Source organism: Cyprinodon tularosa, unplaced genomic scaffold, assembly GCF_016077235.1.
Source record: "Cyprinodon tularosa strain WSP-4 unplaced genomic scaffold, ASM1607723v1 ctg105, whole genome shotgun sequence".
NCBI classification, from domain to species: domain Eukaryota; kingdom Metazoa; phylum Chordata; class Actinopteri; order Cyprinodontiformes; family Cyprinodontidae; genus Cyprinodon; species Cyprinodon tularosa.
Window position 1 is genome coordinate 1,277,918 of NW_024037838.1, and position 14,961 is coordinate 1,292,878.

Genomic DNA, 14,961 nt, shown 5'->3' on the forward strand with positions numbered 1-14,961 from the left:
TGTACGTCTGGTACGTCAGTCCAGAAGCGTAGAGGTGGCTGCAGAAACATTATACAGGCAACGGATTGAGCAATAAATAAGGCTACTTAATAATATTTTATTTCTTCAGCTATACCGTATTTGTCCTCATAAGACGTCGGTAGGTAATTATATAGAAAATAATGCTATTTACCGTTGTTATACTAAGTTAGGGCATTTCCTTTGGCTAATTGTTGTTAGCTGATGCTAGCCCGCCCTGTTTAAAATCATAATGCAAACATTAGAAAAGCTGTTCTTTGTAAGAAAAAAAAACTTCTTTCTTTATTTGCGTATAACGTTTGCTATTACCAAACACGTTTTCATATGTTTTATAGCTTTTTTGTAAGATACTAAGCGTTCTATTAAAGCTGAACCACGGGAAGGTGCCATCTCCTTTTCTATTGCTCTTCGGGGTTTTAAATGGAACAGGAAAAATTCAGTGTTTGCCTTCATGTTTACTCTGCAAAACCCCGATCAGATGTCCTATATTTTCCTATCTCAGTGTTTTGTCTTTTCTTTAAAGTGGATCCTTTTGCCGTAAAATGTTCATTCAAAGACTTAGGAGTCATTAATGACTTAAGTAGCTGCTGGACATTTTAGGATCAGGCTTTTTTGTTTGACTTTTGTCATACGTAGTTGGACAGTTAAAAATTTATTTGTAATACGTTTGTTGTGCTGATATCATGTCAATATTGAGCAGAGGTTTGATTTCATGGCATTTACACACACACACACACACACACACATGCTAATGTATTTATGATCTTATTGCACAAAATTATAATAATCCTCTTATCTTTCAAGTTTGGTTAGCTTACAGTTGAAAACTTATCAGGCATTGAATTTGTTGCTGTAGTTTTAAAAAACTTTCCTTCCTTTTTTAACTTCTTTATTATCCATAACATGCTGTTCCATGCCTTTAATGAACAGCCAAGACTCATTATTTTCCGCACAGGGAAAAGGAAAAAAGTGTTCTTTCAGCCAGCTGATTGGCAGTGTGAAGCATAAGATGGGCAGGGCTCTGTTATTCTATGCTCAATGTAGCTACTCTTAAACCGTAAGTGTGGTAATATTTAAGCCACTTTCCTAAACCCTAGTAACACCAATACTGGTGATTGCGACACAAATAAATCAAAGATACAAATAAAACTGACATGTCTAAGAAAATATGTGAACCTTTAATTGAACTTTAGTCTCCAAAGCCGAAAAATTTGCTGCATTTATTGATTATGAAATTGAAGGCAACTCTGGAGGCCAAGGCAAATTATGCAAACATAAATAAATACACACATAAACTAAGAAAAAAATCTAACAACCATAAAGGCATTTTTAAAGTCTGCCAGGCAATGGTGAAATAAGTGAAAAGTGCTTGTTAGTGGGACCATAGCTACATGATTTTCTCACCAGTGTCTTAAGAATAAATATTTTTTTCTCTGGAGAGTCACTGTTTGTGTTTGGAAATGTGTAAGGCAACCAACAAAACTGTGAATGATTGTGGTAAGTCAGCATCAAAAGGAACATTTGTAGCAAGGATGAAAAATCTATTCCCTTTTATCATGCTTTATTTTACAGATATTGACTAAGGGAGTTTATTTCAGCATCCCATGTAACGACTAACTCAGGAGGATCAATGTCTTTTCTTGTAAGTGTTTGCCAAGTGCTTTTATTTATTGATGATTGATTTTTACACTGCTTTCCAGTATAATAATTAAACCTAATTCCCAGCCAGATATTTCTAACAATTTAAGTCATGTAAAAGCAAGGCCAATCTCTGTTCGAATAACTGTTGCTGAGTTGTATTAACCACTGCAGTCAGTCATTGACACTGTTTTTTTTTTTTTTTTTTTTTTTTACCCTGTGTAACATTTCTTCCTGTTCTTGCATTATTTTGTTCTTTTTTTTTTCATGCTTAACATTAACCTCTTTTATCTGTCAGCGCTGGGTTACTGAGAAACTGAGTGTGGAGAGCCTCAGAGATCTGGAGTTATTTGGAGGTGAGGTTCAACTTTTATTTTTAAGGCTTTAGGGCCCTTTAAACCTCTGGCTGTAGTTTAGTTTTTTCATGAGCAAAAAAAAAAAAAAAAAAGACTCAGTTGTCTTCTTTTTTTCTGTAAGCTTTCCCCTTAGTTCTTGCTGTGCTCTGTTTTTCAAAGTCATTTAAATTTTGTTATGCATCATTTTGCCTATTTTTTTCCCTCTTTTTTTGAACTTATTTTGCCTTTTGTTTGTTTTAGTATTTCCTTGGAAGATAAAGCAAACACAACTTTCTTCTAATTACATTCTAATATGTGTTAGGAGAAATTCAATTTGGTTTGTTGGTATTAACATAGCCGTGAAACACAATCATTATTTATTTAAATAAAAATCCTCATAAAAAATGAATATTCTAACTTGGTAATATTTATTAGTGGAGAAGATTTATGTATCCAATACATATTTATTGGTCCATAACGCAGACAAAATTGTAACTTTTTCCTATAAAATTCCCAATAATTGCTGTTTGTCAGAAATAAGGCTTAACCTCAAGTCTTTGTGTTTGTGAGATGAATAAATATTCTGAAAAATTTATTTTCAAAATTACTCATACAACTTAAGAAACTCACATCCGATGTTTTACGATTGATTAGCAGTAAATGTATTAGTTTAAATTACCAGAATTGGGATGATTAAGCTTCATGTTTGCCTGCAGTCAGACTATTTTTTTGTGTGCAAAATTGCTGGATTGGATTTTTTTTTCATTACAACTTTCCCTCCTTTTCTTTTGATTTCATCATTCACTGTAGCTGCATGTTTGTACAAATTGCTCCTTTGTTTTGGCTGCTCATGAATATCATTGCTTTACATAAAGCTCCAGTCATAAGATTATTTATAACCATTATGAGCATAAATTGAATAAACTTTGCACTGCTTTTGGTTACAGTAGAAGAAGAGAAATTTCCTTTATTGCTCCAAAATGAAGAAATTTAGGTTTGACGGGGCTGCACAATAGAAAGCAAATGAAATGTTATGGCAACATGATAATAAGCACTTCCCAAATAATAGCTCAGATTAAATGTTTTAGTGTACGATTATTGTAACAAAAGACACTTTTTTTGGGAGTGGAGAGGGCAGTTCTTTTCAAAAATATGTGAACATCCTCCACTATACCTTTAAAGGACAAGTATTCCAGTAGTGAAAAATGATCAGGTTTGATACATTAACAGTCCTAAATTAGTAAGTAATTTATGCTCATGATGAGTGTATTTAAAATTCTGACTGAAACTGTAATACCTGTCAAGAAACTGCAGAGTAGCTTTATAAGTTGCGTTTTCCATTAATAGGGGTGGTTATTTTTTGAATTGCGATGAGCGTATTGGTTTAATGAATCAAAATATCCTGGAGAAGAAACTTCCATCATGTAGCAGCTGTGTTTACCAGCTGAAAACAAACCCCTGTAAACACAGATCCTTCTCTTGTTTTCTTTGTATATACGTATTTATGTCATTCATATGGTTTTTCTACCCCAGAGCAAGCTCAGGGACTCTCACACAGGAAAGTAAGTGCGGTACTCCTGTCACTGCATCATCATCGTCACCTTTCATGTGCCTTTTGTGTACGTGCGAGCATGCACTCATACAGTACGTATGTGCGCACTCAGATTTCTATTTAGAAGAGTTCATGGTCCCTCAAGGCTTTGGACATGTTTGTATGCATGGGTGTCCAGTTCATGCTGCACATGCTTGTTTTATTGATGGTCTTCTCACTTCACAAACAAGTTTTTCTGTTTCATAGTGTATTAGATTTCCCTCACAGTAACGATTCACTTTTCTAGTGAAGCCTATAAAAAGGTTAAGATCTGAGTAATTTGTGTATTTTTGTTGCCTCACTAAAAGACCTAGCTTATTGTTTAAAGAAACTGATATTTCTTGAAGTGCCAGCATACAGTTTGTGTTGTTTGCGTACGTACATATGGACGAAATTTCGTGCTTTGAGCTTTTGAAGTTCATGACAGGCCGTTTTTGGTCTGATCAGTGATCACCAAGGATATCTCCGGTGTTCTCCATTTCTTCTGACAAGATTTACAGAAGTTTCTTTAAACTGCGGCTGCAAGAGCATGTTTGACCTTCCTGCCAAGACAGGTTTACTTTGGGCTTCCTGTTGCACAAAGCTACACCATTTGAGCTTTGATTTATGGAGCAGTCTTTGGTTTTATCTGTTAGATTCTTTACCAAGATATTTCCAAAGATTTGCACTAATCAGAGTCCAAATGGGAATCTTTATTTTGACGATCATGGAATCATTTTAAAGGGCCATACATCTGCCTTCATCTGCCCCACCAGCTTACTGCTGCAGTCAGTTAATTTCCATCATTTTAAAATCTATAATTTGATGGAAATCAGGAGTCCTCACTGCTAAGAATGTTTTCTTTTTCTTTTATTTTAGTTTTACAGAAATGAAAGAAATAAAACGATAAGAACAAAAGACACTAAAAACTAAATACTTCTACTTAAGATTTGCTCTCAGAAGGTTCCACAGATAGATTATTGTGGCTGCTGATGTTTTAGTTGAGCTATTTTTTGAGAACTGCTTGGATTTACTGATATGATGGTGGTTCTTACTAATGTTTAAATCCACTAATGTTGTCTGCCTAATGCTGTAGAGTCTGTTGTCTTTCATGGTGGTTAAAAGGTTATAGCTGAATCATATTAAGCTGAAAAGAAAGCTCATTTCCTTTTTGTTTGTCTTTTTCTTTATCTGTCCCTCCTCTAGCCCCATGAAGAAAGTCAGGAGAGTCTGACCTCCCTGCCCCGTCGAGACACCATGGGCTCATACCTCCCAGACAGCAGCTCATATGAACTGCTAACTGTCATTGGTAATTAAAAACATAAATATTTGCACTTTCTTGCCTTTAGCATGAACAGTTTTTAACAGACGTTGACCTGCAAGGGAGTTTTCTGTTCCCTTATCAACCATCCAACTACAGCAAATGCATGAAAATCTTTAATTTAACCAGGCATTTGATTACTTTGCTAATTCTATGAACTGCAAATATTGACTTAGTGTTAAAAGAATACAGCATTAGGTGGAGATCTAAGAAGGAAAAGTTCAGATTTTCTAAGGCTGGCTAAACCCTCTAGAGAGGATTTTACAAAGAAAAAGAAAGCAGAGAACCCCAAGCTTCCTCTTTTTCAGACTGCCCTGCACAATAGAGTCTAAAGTTTCAGAGCCAGAGGCTTCATCAGATCCACTGTATGGCATACGGCTACAGAAGGGCCTAATTATGCCTTCAGACAACAACATCTACAACGACTCATTGAGTATTGAACTCACAGCTACATTTAATCTCCTTTTGGGATTAATAAATTATTTTTGAATATAATTTGCATAGGACTAGTATGATTATCTTTTTTTAAGAGATAAATGGATTTCTGTAAACCTTTAAATTAATATTATGGTGAAACAGGACTAACACAAAAAAGTATACTGTAAACAAAAAATGAATTTAGTGGTAAAATTGTAAGTAATCAATGATTTTTATATTGTGTTATTAAATGTGGATTATTTATATGTATATAAAGTACATTTGGGTTTTTCAATATTTTTTTAACTCCTTTTACTTTATACCTTTAAAAATATAAATATATTTAGCTTTTTGCACATAACCATTGAGCTCAAAGATAATTTTGCATCCTTTGTTAAACTGAAGCACATTTATTTTGTCAGGTAAGGGTTTGGACGACCTGATGACTGTAAATCTGGCGCGATACAAACCCACCGGGGAACATGTGGCCATTCGTCGAATCGACTTGGAGTCATGCACTAATGACATGGTCACCTATCTGCAGGTCTGCAGAATCATTTCTCTCATTCCTTTTAATCTCAGTGCTTTAGTACGTAATCCCATTTTACCTACAGTGAGATGAAGGAAGATTTTCCTTCTTGCATATTTCTACAGAATTTTTTTCTATTGACATTGTTTAAATGATCACATTTTAATGCCTTCTAGAAAATAACCAAAGGAAATTTTATAAGTTTTCCAAACAAATTAAACCAGGCAGGTCTTAAGTAAATGTATTTGTACTATAACCCTACATAGCTGTGGCCCATGATGTTTGAAAATGTCTTTTAATCAATGTGCTGTTAATTTTTTTTTTTTTTTTTTCCTTAAGGCTGGTTTTTCATTGGAACATTGGAAACTGTTTGTGTTTTTTTTCTTATTTTTTAGAGGATTGTTTAGCTGTTGCTCAGTGAATCCCAAAGCATTAGAAATGAAATTCAAGGATTATTTACTGATTTGTATTTTCTGATAGCTTTTTTCCCTTAAAACTTAATATTATCATTATTATAAACTACTTTTTATAAATACTCAGGCTTATTTTTGTCTGAGGTTAGAATTTGACATAATAGTAAAAGCAGAATATTTTTAGGAATTCTTTACATTTTTACCGCCCTATTATGTCCTCTTCTTTTTCTCCTTAATATAATTTTCGCTGCTGGTCGACATGATGTTTGAGATGTGAGTTTTCTTCTCTCTTTAGGGTGAATTACACGTGTCAAAGTTGTTTCATCACCCCAGTATTCTACCATACAAAAGCATCTTTATAGCTGAAAACGAACTTTGGGTCATCACACCATTCATGGCTTATGGTACGAAAGGAAAAGCATCCTATATTGTATCTTAATATATTCTAATGAGGCAGCCTGTTTAAGATTAAACATTTCCTCCCTCATGCTAATTTGTATTTTTCTTACAGGTTCAGCCCGAGATCTCATCTGCACACATTTTTCGGATGGTATGAGTGAGCTGACCATTGCATACATTTTGCTAGGCATGCTTAAAGCACTCGAATATATCCATCACATGGGATATGTACACAGGTAAGATTAACGGCTAACTCAGTCTGAGTGGAAAGATTAGATTCTCAATTAGTTTTTTTTCTTGTGTTTTAGAAACGTTAACGATAGCTGTAAAGTATTGATTAAACCACCCATTTGCATTCCTTACTGTTTCGCACATGCAGGAGTGTGAAGGCCAGCCACGTCTTGATATCTTCTGATGGACAGGTCTGCATGTCGGGACTGCGGAGTATTTTCAGCCTCATCCGTAACGGTCAAAGGGCAAAAATGGTTCATGATTTCCCTCAATACAGTGTGAAAGTGCTACCTTGGCTCAGCCCTGAAGTGCTACAGCAGGTAGGTTCTCCTAACATCTGCATAGGAACTTAACTCTAAACCTGTTCTCTTAATTAGCTTATTTTTGTTTGTTTTATTTCTACAGAACTTGCAAGGTTACGACTTTCGATCAGATATTTATAGCCTTGGCATCACTGCCTGTGAATTAGCCAATGGACACGTACCCTTCAAAGATATGCCGGCTACACAGGTGAGCGGCCACTCTGATATAATTTATATTAATGTCAAAGTGTCAGCAGAAAAAGCTCCCTAGAGTTGTCATAAAATAAAAAAAAATCTTAAATTGAGGAAAAGGAATCCCAGTTACTCTGTTAATTCAGAGTTCAGCAAACCATTTCATGCATTTGACAAATTTATATAGATTATAAACCCTAATGTAATCTTTTAAAGTTATTTTAAAAAGGTGGATTTTATTTTTTTATTGTGGCGTAAAGCAAACTTGCATTGTGAATTTTCACTTTGAGTTCTTTTTTTCCTTATTTAATCCTATACAATCTTTAGTCTCCTCTACAGTGTTAAAGGTATTAAGGTTTGTAGTTTGAATTTGATAACACAACAGTCCATATGGCAAGGGAATCTTTGGTCAAAACAAAAATAAGGATACTTAACAAGGCCTTATCCCATAGTTTGGACACTTGTGTCTTGGTTACTTTACAAAAAAAAGAAGAATCCTTATATTTATTCCTGCCTGTAGATGCTCCTGGAGAAACTGAATGGAACTGTTCCCTGTTTGCTGGACACCACAACTATCCCCCCAGAGGAGCTGTCACTCAAGCCATCTCGCTCCGCTGCTGATTCTGGCATCTGTGAGGGCCCTAGAGCAGGAGGCCCAAGGCACTCAAACGGAGATCCTTCTTCATCTTCAGGAGGACATCCGTATAACAGAACTTTTTCTCCACAGTTTCACAGCTTTGTTGAGCTGTGTCTACAGCGAGACCCAGAAAATAGGTTGGTGAGACCTCCTTCGTATTTCAGTCTGATAGGAAGGTCTTAAAATCATCAAAGCTCTTGTTTGATTAGTTCTCCTTTCTTGCAGACCATCTGCTACCACTCTTATCGGTCATCCTTTCTTCAAACAGGTAGGTAAAAATGTATGTACTTCGGCATGTTTCCTTTTATTTTTTTATATGTACTTTAGTATTCAAGATATTTAAGTCTATACCAGACTGAAAAAAACTTCACATTTCCCTTGTATCTCATTCTGCATTTAAATTCAGATAAAACGTCGACCATCAGAGGCGCTGCCTGAGCTGCTGCAACCGGTATCACCCATCACTTGTTTTGAGAGCTCAGGGCCACAGGACTCTGTTTCTGGACTGGCAAGTTTAGAGTCGGGTCTGAGCCATCTGGACGTGGAGGACTGGGACTTCTGACAGGAAACCACTTAAAGGGAACACAAGCTAAGGATTGTATTGAAAAACTCTCCTACTAGGAACTCCTGTTCTGTAATGCTCATCTGCAAGCAAGTTACATGTTCATTTAAAGGAAGTTGCTATTCACAGACAAGTTAAAACTAGAGGTCATCTCACCTCTTTTTGATGTCTTGCTTATGCTTTTCTTTGCTTCTAGATATGCACAGACTCATGTTTTGCACTGATGGCTTTATGCAGAAACGCCTTTTTGGTGAACTACACCAAAAGCATCCTGATGCTAAATAGGGACATGTCGCTCATGTCATCTGGCAGTAATCTTATGGATGTAGACGCATGGATTTGACTTGTTCAAGAACACTTACTTTGCATATTATTGATAACTCAATCAGCTTACACGCCACCATAAGGCTTCACAGCGGTTTTCACAAGGGAAGCTCATCATTCTATCCCAGATTCATGTTCTTGAGTAAACTGATCAAACAGAATGTTCACCTTCTTTATGTTCTACACATCATATGCTTCAAGCTTGTCTTGTGTTGCACAACTTTTCAAACTTTAGACATATGAGTTCTTTGGGTCCTACTCATGTTAAACTGAATGTTTTATTTGTGCTTGTTTTGTCTGCATGTATATTTAAAAGCAAAGACAAAACAAAATGTGTCAAATTAAAACCTGAACAACAGGCAGGGTGCAGATTCATCTCTCAAAAAACACAGACACACAGGAGCAGGAAAGCTTTTAAAAAATATTTATTGAAAATATACAGACGGACATAAAGAAAGGGATAAATGGGTCCATATGACGCTAATCTTCCTCGTCGGATGGAGGCAGGTCGGCTGCAGCATTTTGCTTTTCCATCTTTGCAATCAGCTCTGGAATAAAGGATACAGATATCAGGGTGTTTTTCAGTTCACCCATTTTTTTTTTCTGGTAGAACTTTCTTACCTTTTGCAGGGTTAAAGACTCCATTGGTTTGAGTGTTGCACACGTAGCACCGTTTTGATTTGCGATAGTGCTGAAGAGCGCAGGTTTCACAGAAGTAATGCTTGCACCTGGAACACAGCAGAGAGCAGATCCCATTTAACTCGGCATTATGGAGTAAAGGAGAAACGTGGTGGGAGGACTCACTTTGTGACAATGGGATTCTTGAAGGAATCTCGGCAGATGAAGCACCTAAAGGGTAAATCCTCCTCATCACTGCTCACCTCATAATTCTCATCATCTAAATGAAGAAAAAACGGTTACAAAACACTCCTTTGTGAAAATTATGAGAGTATAACACAAAAATCACCATTTGCTCCAAATGTGCCCTCTTCCAGTTCCCTCTCAATCTGCCAGCCATGTTTGTAGTCTGATCTGTCGTGGAGGAACTTGCAGCTGTCTAAAAAAAAAAGCAGGTAACATTAAAATCAAACAATAAGATAATAAGGATCACATCAAAGTTAAGTTTTACATATTAAATTCCTAATTTAAACAAACCTCCAAAACCACAGAAACCAGTCTCCTTGTAGTCTTTGCAGATATCTGGTTGGTAGTCCCACCGGACTGTTGCTCTCAGGTGTTCGGGGGCACGGATCGGCCCTTTTCTATTAAAATGATATACAATATATGATACACAAATGATATTTAAGGATCAATTCAAATAGAAAGCCTTTAAAGATCCTGTTTAAAATCAGTTTCATAAAATGGAAATTGCTGAAATAATTACATGTATTTATGTCAACTGTTGGGGTCTGGATATTCTGGTTCCACAAACATTCTGTTTATGTTCTAAATGTTCGCCTCCTTACCTGACCATACCAGAAGAAGCGTTGCCCATTGTGGTGTCTTTAGGCTTGATGAATTTCTGGTAGTTATTGATGCCACGGTATATTTTATCATCCTCTTTACCCAATAGTTCCTGTTCAAAGAAAAGTATGTGTGGGGGGATCAGCGGTCAATAAATAATAATTTGAATGATTTAAACAGCTAAAATGTGGAAACTATGCAGAGGTTACGGTCGATATGCAATCCTGGGAGACACTAGCTCTCAGGCTTTTAAACAAAGTTTCCCACCTCTTGGATTTTCTGGCTCTTCTCAAATATTGCCTGGGCATCTTTGTCTTTCTCTGTGTCCAGCTGATACGTAGCGGTTGCACCCATGTCCTCAGGTCCCTCTGGTTTCTTTGTTTTAACAATATTATATAAAATAAAAAGAGAGATTTACATCTTTATGAGGCACTAAAGGTCTCATGGGCATCTTCAGCACATCTGATGAAAACAGTTATTTGATACCAATGTTTACAACTATAGGCTAGAAGTTATTTCAATCAGATGCCCAAAAATGTACCAGTTTATCTGTGTGGCATGTTTAAGTAAGACAATTTAAAGTGCTTTAAATGAGGAGGACATAAGAGAAGAAAAGCACAGGAAGAAAAATACATTAAAGTAGAATAAAAGGACCAGTAAAGAAAAAGCTGGACTAACAAACTGATGTTTCATTTGTATGAAGTTAGAAGACTCAATATTCACAAGATCACACATGTGACCCACACATGCACAGGATAAGATCCAACCATGAGAATAATGATTCAAACAAAATATGTACATAACATGTACATATTCACAAAAGAATTTGTGATGAATACAAAATTATATATTGATTTAGAAACTACCAGTAGTCTTTGAACTTCACAGCATTTGTGTGTGGATTTTGGAGACTCGCCTGGCATGACTAGACGCACAAATGCATTGGATAACTCCACCGCTGCAGCCAGTCATAAGAACGTGCACCATGTGGGCCTGATTTTGTTACTTGGAAGAGTATGATGTCTGCAGCAAGCATAAGGTTGCAGAGACTGACTGCATGGCAGACTTATGCCATATTTGGACTCTATCCTATTCCAGCTGCCATTTTTCACGTTTTGTTTTTTATTTTAGAATCTACATCAGTTACAGTTTTTTTCCCCCAAGTTTTTAAAGGTATGTTTTATAAGATTATATTAAATACACAACAGTTCCACATAAAAAAAAACACAAAGTAATAAATCAATAAGAAAAAGACCTGGACACAAAACTTTTTCAATCAAAGACAATGGCGTAACGACTAGGGATGGGGATCGAAACCCGGTTCTATCAAGGACCCGGTTCCAGTTTTTTCAAAACCCGAAAATCAATAACGTTTGGGCTTATCGATACCACTATCGAGTCTGGTCTTTTTTTTTTTTTTCCCGGAGGTCCTGTAACATAATTGTGTGTCCCTCGAGTCGCGTCACAGCATTTAAATCTAATCAATCCAATCACTGCAGCATGTCTACCAATGTTTTGGAATGAAATTGTAAGCAAACAGATATTAAAAGTAAAACAAGTGAAGTCTGGCAGTTAACTTTGCTCGCAACTCGAGAATGGCTGAACGGAAAAGACTCCTCCTCCTCCTGCTGCTGCCCCGCCGCACCACAGTCGGGCCCGTCTTCATCATCCACTCAGAGAACCACTGGTTAGCGCGCACACAGACTTTGTAGCTTGTCTGGTCACTTAAAAATGGTAATTGTGAAATCCGTGTTGTAATCGGCAGCATACAAGCTAGTTAGCTTAAAAAGTAAATAAAGTTTCAGACGTGCTGCGTGATGATGTGTTCAGGTTGGCTCAGTAAAACGACAATTAGGTTATCATGATGCGTTCAAGTGTAACGTAAAGAAAAGGGAAATTGAGTTTTTGGCGAGAAACATGAGTAATACAGTTGTATATTGCTGTAATTATTTTACAATATATAATTAAACTACTGATGCCAACATTTATTAAAAATTACATTTAATTTAAAATAAAATTATTTATTTGATAAATATTTTCCTAATCTCTAAAAACCTGATGAAAAGTGACAGACATGTTAATTTTTCTGCAAAAAAATACCTGTTAATTTATGGGCTGATATTTTATTTCCTTTTTTTCTGACACAGCATATTATTCATTTAATTTATATACATTATGACATTTTATTTTTCATTTGGTGCTGCTGATATATTCTAGTTAGTTTTATGTCATTTAGAAGTGGCCTATTACATTAGCCATGTTTACTGAAGGCTAGAAACTTTTTTGTTATGCTCACTTGTTAAGCAATAAAAGCAATACCAGTTCTGTTAAAAACATATTGTCGCATCGTCTTTCCACCAAATAACAGAAAAGTATCGATAGTGGTATCGATAAAGACTCGGATCGATAAGGAGTATCGATAAAGGTATCGATATCAATAAATATTAACGATCCCCATCCCTAGTAACGACACAATAGGCCAGTAAGCAACATTATCTGGTCCCCATATGAAGTACAACTCTGCTCTGCACTCTCCCCGGCATTCGAACTTCCCAGTTACGTCCAGAGCTAGACCCCCGATAGAGAGCATGACTGTACTGACTGTACCCCCCTCTGGAGCAGAGAGCTGACAGCAGGAGATGTAGCGTGATTCTACTCTTACTGTGATTGGCTTATAACAAAACCACCGCCCATGTGCTATACGCTCTTGTGATTGGCTCAAACAAATTTCTAATTGGATGCAAATCATAGCAGTCTCCAAAATCCGCAGACAAATGCAGTGACATTCAAAGACCACTAGAAGTCTATAAATCAAGATATAATTGTGTATACATAACAAATACATTTGTGAATCCTGTCTTGTGAATAATGTAAATTCATTACATATTCACATATTTATGTGCTTGATTTACTCACTATCTGCATTTGGGGATTGTCCTGTTCATCTGTGGATTTTGTCAACACATGTCTAGTATAAAACTACACCTCATCAGGAACAAATGCAGATCATTTGCGAATACCAAAACAACAACAACAAAAACCAGACAGTTGTAATAGTCTTTTTTTTTTTAAATACTTCCATGGTAGGCCATAGAACCCGCAAACCCCACAACTCAAAATAGTTGTATGCTATTTTTTTTTACCCTGAAATACTTCAATAGTTTAAATATGTTGCTTTGGCAATGAAAAGGCTTGATTGTTAAGTCTAAATTACTTTACCAGAACATGTTAATATATTTCCACATAATTAATCTCCACAGTGTTTATGTATGGTTCTTTTAAAATATGAAAATATGCATCCAAATTCTTGCAGTTCTTTGTTTTACTGACACTGGCTTATAAAATTGCAATGTATTTTACAGATCCACATGTTTTTTTTTTTTTTTTTTATAAAGCCCATTTCAAGAAAACAAACAATACTTGAAAAACTGGTTTAAATCTCAATATTTGCTGCCTGAAAAGTTCTCATCTTAGGCCATGTCTGAAAAGAATAGTCCAACAGCCAACAATGAAAGGTTGTGAAGAGAGCAGCAGAAAATGAGGCTCACCGCTGATCTTGTAGACTTGTAGGAAACTGTGATCTTGTCATCTTTGTCATCTTCACTTTCACTAGAAGATACAGCATCTCTCTCCACCCTTTTGGTCTGGAACAATAATATGTCTGAGTCACAATTACCTCAAATCTATCAATATATTAATATTTCCTGTTATTAACTTACCTTCTGAATCATGGGGTTGACCTTCGCATCTTTCCTTTCTCTTCTGATCACAGCACACTGGTCTTCGTCACTGTTACTCTCTAGAAGAGGTGAGCCCGAACATTTCATTAACAGCCACCTGTCTTTTCTTTGGTCATACAAATCAACTGCTTTTTAATTTTTCTATTTTTTTATCGTAGAAATTAGAAAGCAGTACGAATTGTCTCAAAATGACACAGTCAGTATAGTTCTGTGTAAACCTAAAAGCTGCATATAGCTAAAACATAACTATGATATACAAGGATCATTTTGAAAACTTCCGTTCAATCATTTTAGCGAATGCTGGAGGTAAAAATCACACGAACGTAACCAAATAAAAAGGGAAACAGCACTTTAAATTTACAATTTAAAAACAAATCAACGCTGTATCATTTACAATTACTTACCTTTATCGCTGTCACTTGCTTTTCTTTTGCGTCCGGAGAATTTTTTTGTCGATTTTTTGAACAGAAAGGTACAAGTTGGTGTTTTGGGATCCGTTGATTCCGCCATTTTGCCTATTATTCTTCTCTTTTTTTTCTTTTTTTGCGGCTGGCAAGCAACCTTTTTTTATGCGCATTACCGCCATCTACTGGAATGGAGTGTGAATCGGGACGCTGCGCCTGTACTTTTTTAGTCACAGCGCCCTCTACTGTTTTGGAGAGCGTTGGGCGCTCTTTTACTCCCCCTGCTGGTACAAAGAAGAGTTGCACATCCCCGTGTTTACTAAAAGGGAAGCAGCGAAGAAGTCAAGAAAAAATAAAAGGAAAGGACAAATTAAAATTCTGCATCAAGTGCATGGATGGACAGAAGACCTGCACAAGAACATTTCCGAACATATTGTGGTCAAAAAGTTCTCCATTTTTTATTTT

The 14,961-nt window shown here is 36.1% G+C and overlaps 2 protein-coding genes across 4 annotated transcripts; one reads left to right on the forward strand and one right to left on the reverse strand.

Annotated features, from left to right (window-relative positions):
• Position 1: 1 nt before the first annotated feature.
• strada (STE20 related adaptor alpha) lies at positions 2-9,460 on the forward strand. 3 transcript variants are annotated; one of them, XM_038284947.1, is made up of 13 exons: positions 2-139; positions 1,591-1,660; positions 1,955-2,012; positions 3,525-3,553; positions 4,768-4,870; positions 5,722-5,843; positions 6,537-6,645; positions 6,753-6,876; positions 7,020-7,191; positions 7,277-7,381; positions 7,886-8,139; positions 8,228-8,282; positions 8,409-9,460. In XM_038284947.1, exons 2-13 carry the CDS (start codon positions 1,649-1,651, stop codon positions 8,562-8,564), a joined length of 1,299 nt encoding a protein of 432 aa, XP_038140875.1. In that variant the 5' UTR covers positions 2-139; positions 1,591-1,648; the 3' UTR covers positions 8,565-9,460. The 3 variants fall into 3 exon arrangements, with proteins under 3 accessions (XP_038140875.1, XP_038140883.1, XP_038140892.1); XM_038284955.1 differs by having other exon boundaries at positions 8,228-8,270; XM_038284964.1 differs by lacking the exons at positions 2-139; positions 3,525-3,553.
• On the reverse strand, positions 9,297-14,654 carry rnf113a (ring finger protein 113A). Its single transcript, XM_038284969.1, has 10 exons — positions 14,497-14,654; positions 14,072-14,151; positions 13,901-13,996; positions 10,620-10,727; positions 10,355-10,464; positions 10,044-10,150; positions 9,856-9,945; positions 9,693-9,786; positions 9,510-9,616; positions 9,297-9,436 (listed from the first exon to the last, which is right to left on the reverse strand). Exons 1-10 carry the CDS (start codon positions 14,600-14,602, stop codon positions 9,369-9,371), a joined length of 966 nt encoding a protein of 321 aa, XP_038140897.1. The 5' UTR covers positions 14,603-14,654; the 3' UTR covers positions 9,297-9,368.
• Positions 14,655-14,961: the final 307 nt, after the last annotated feature.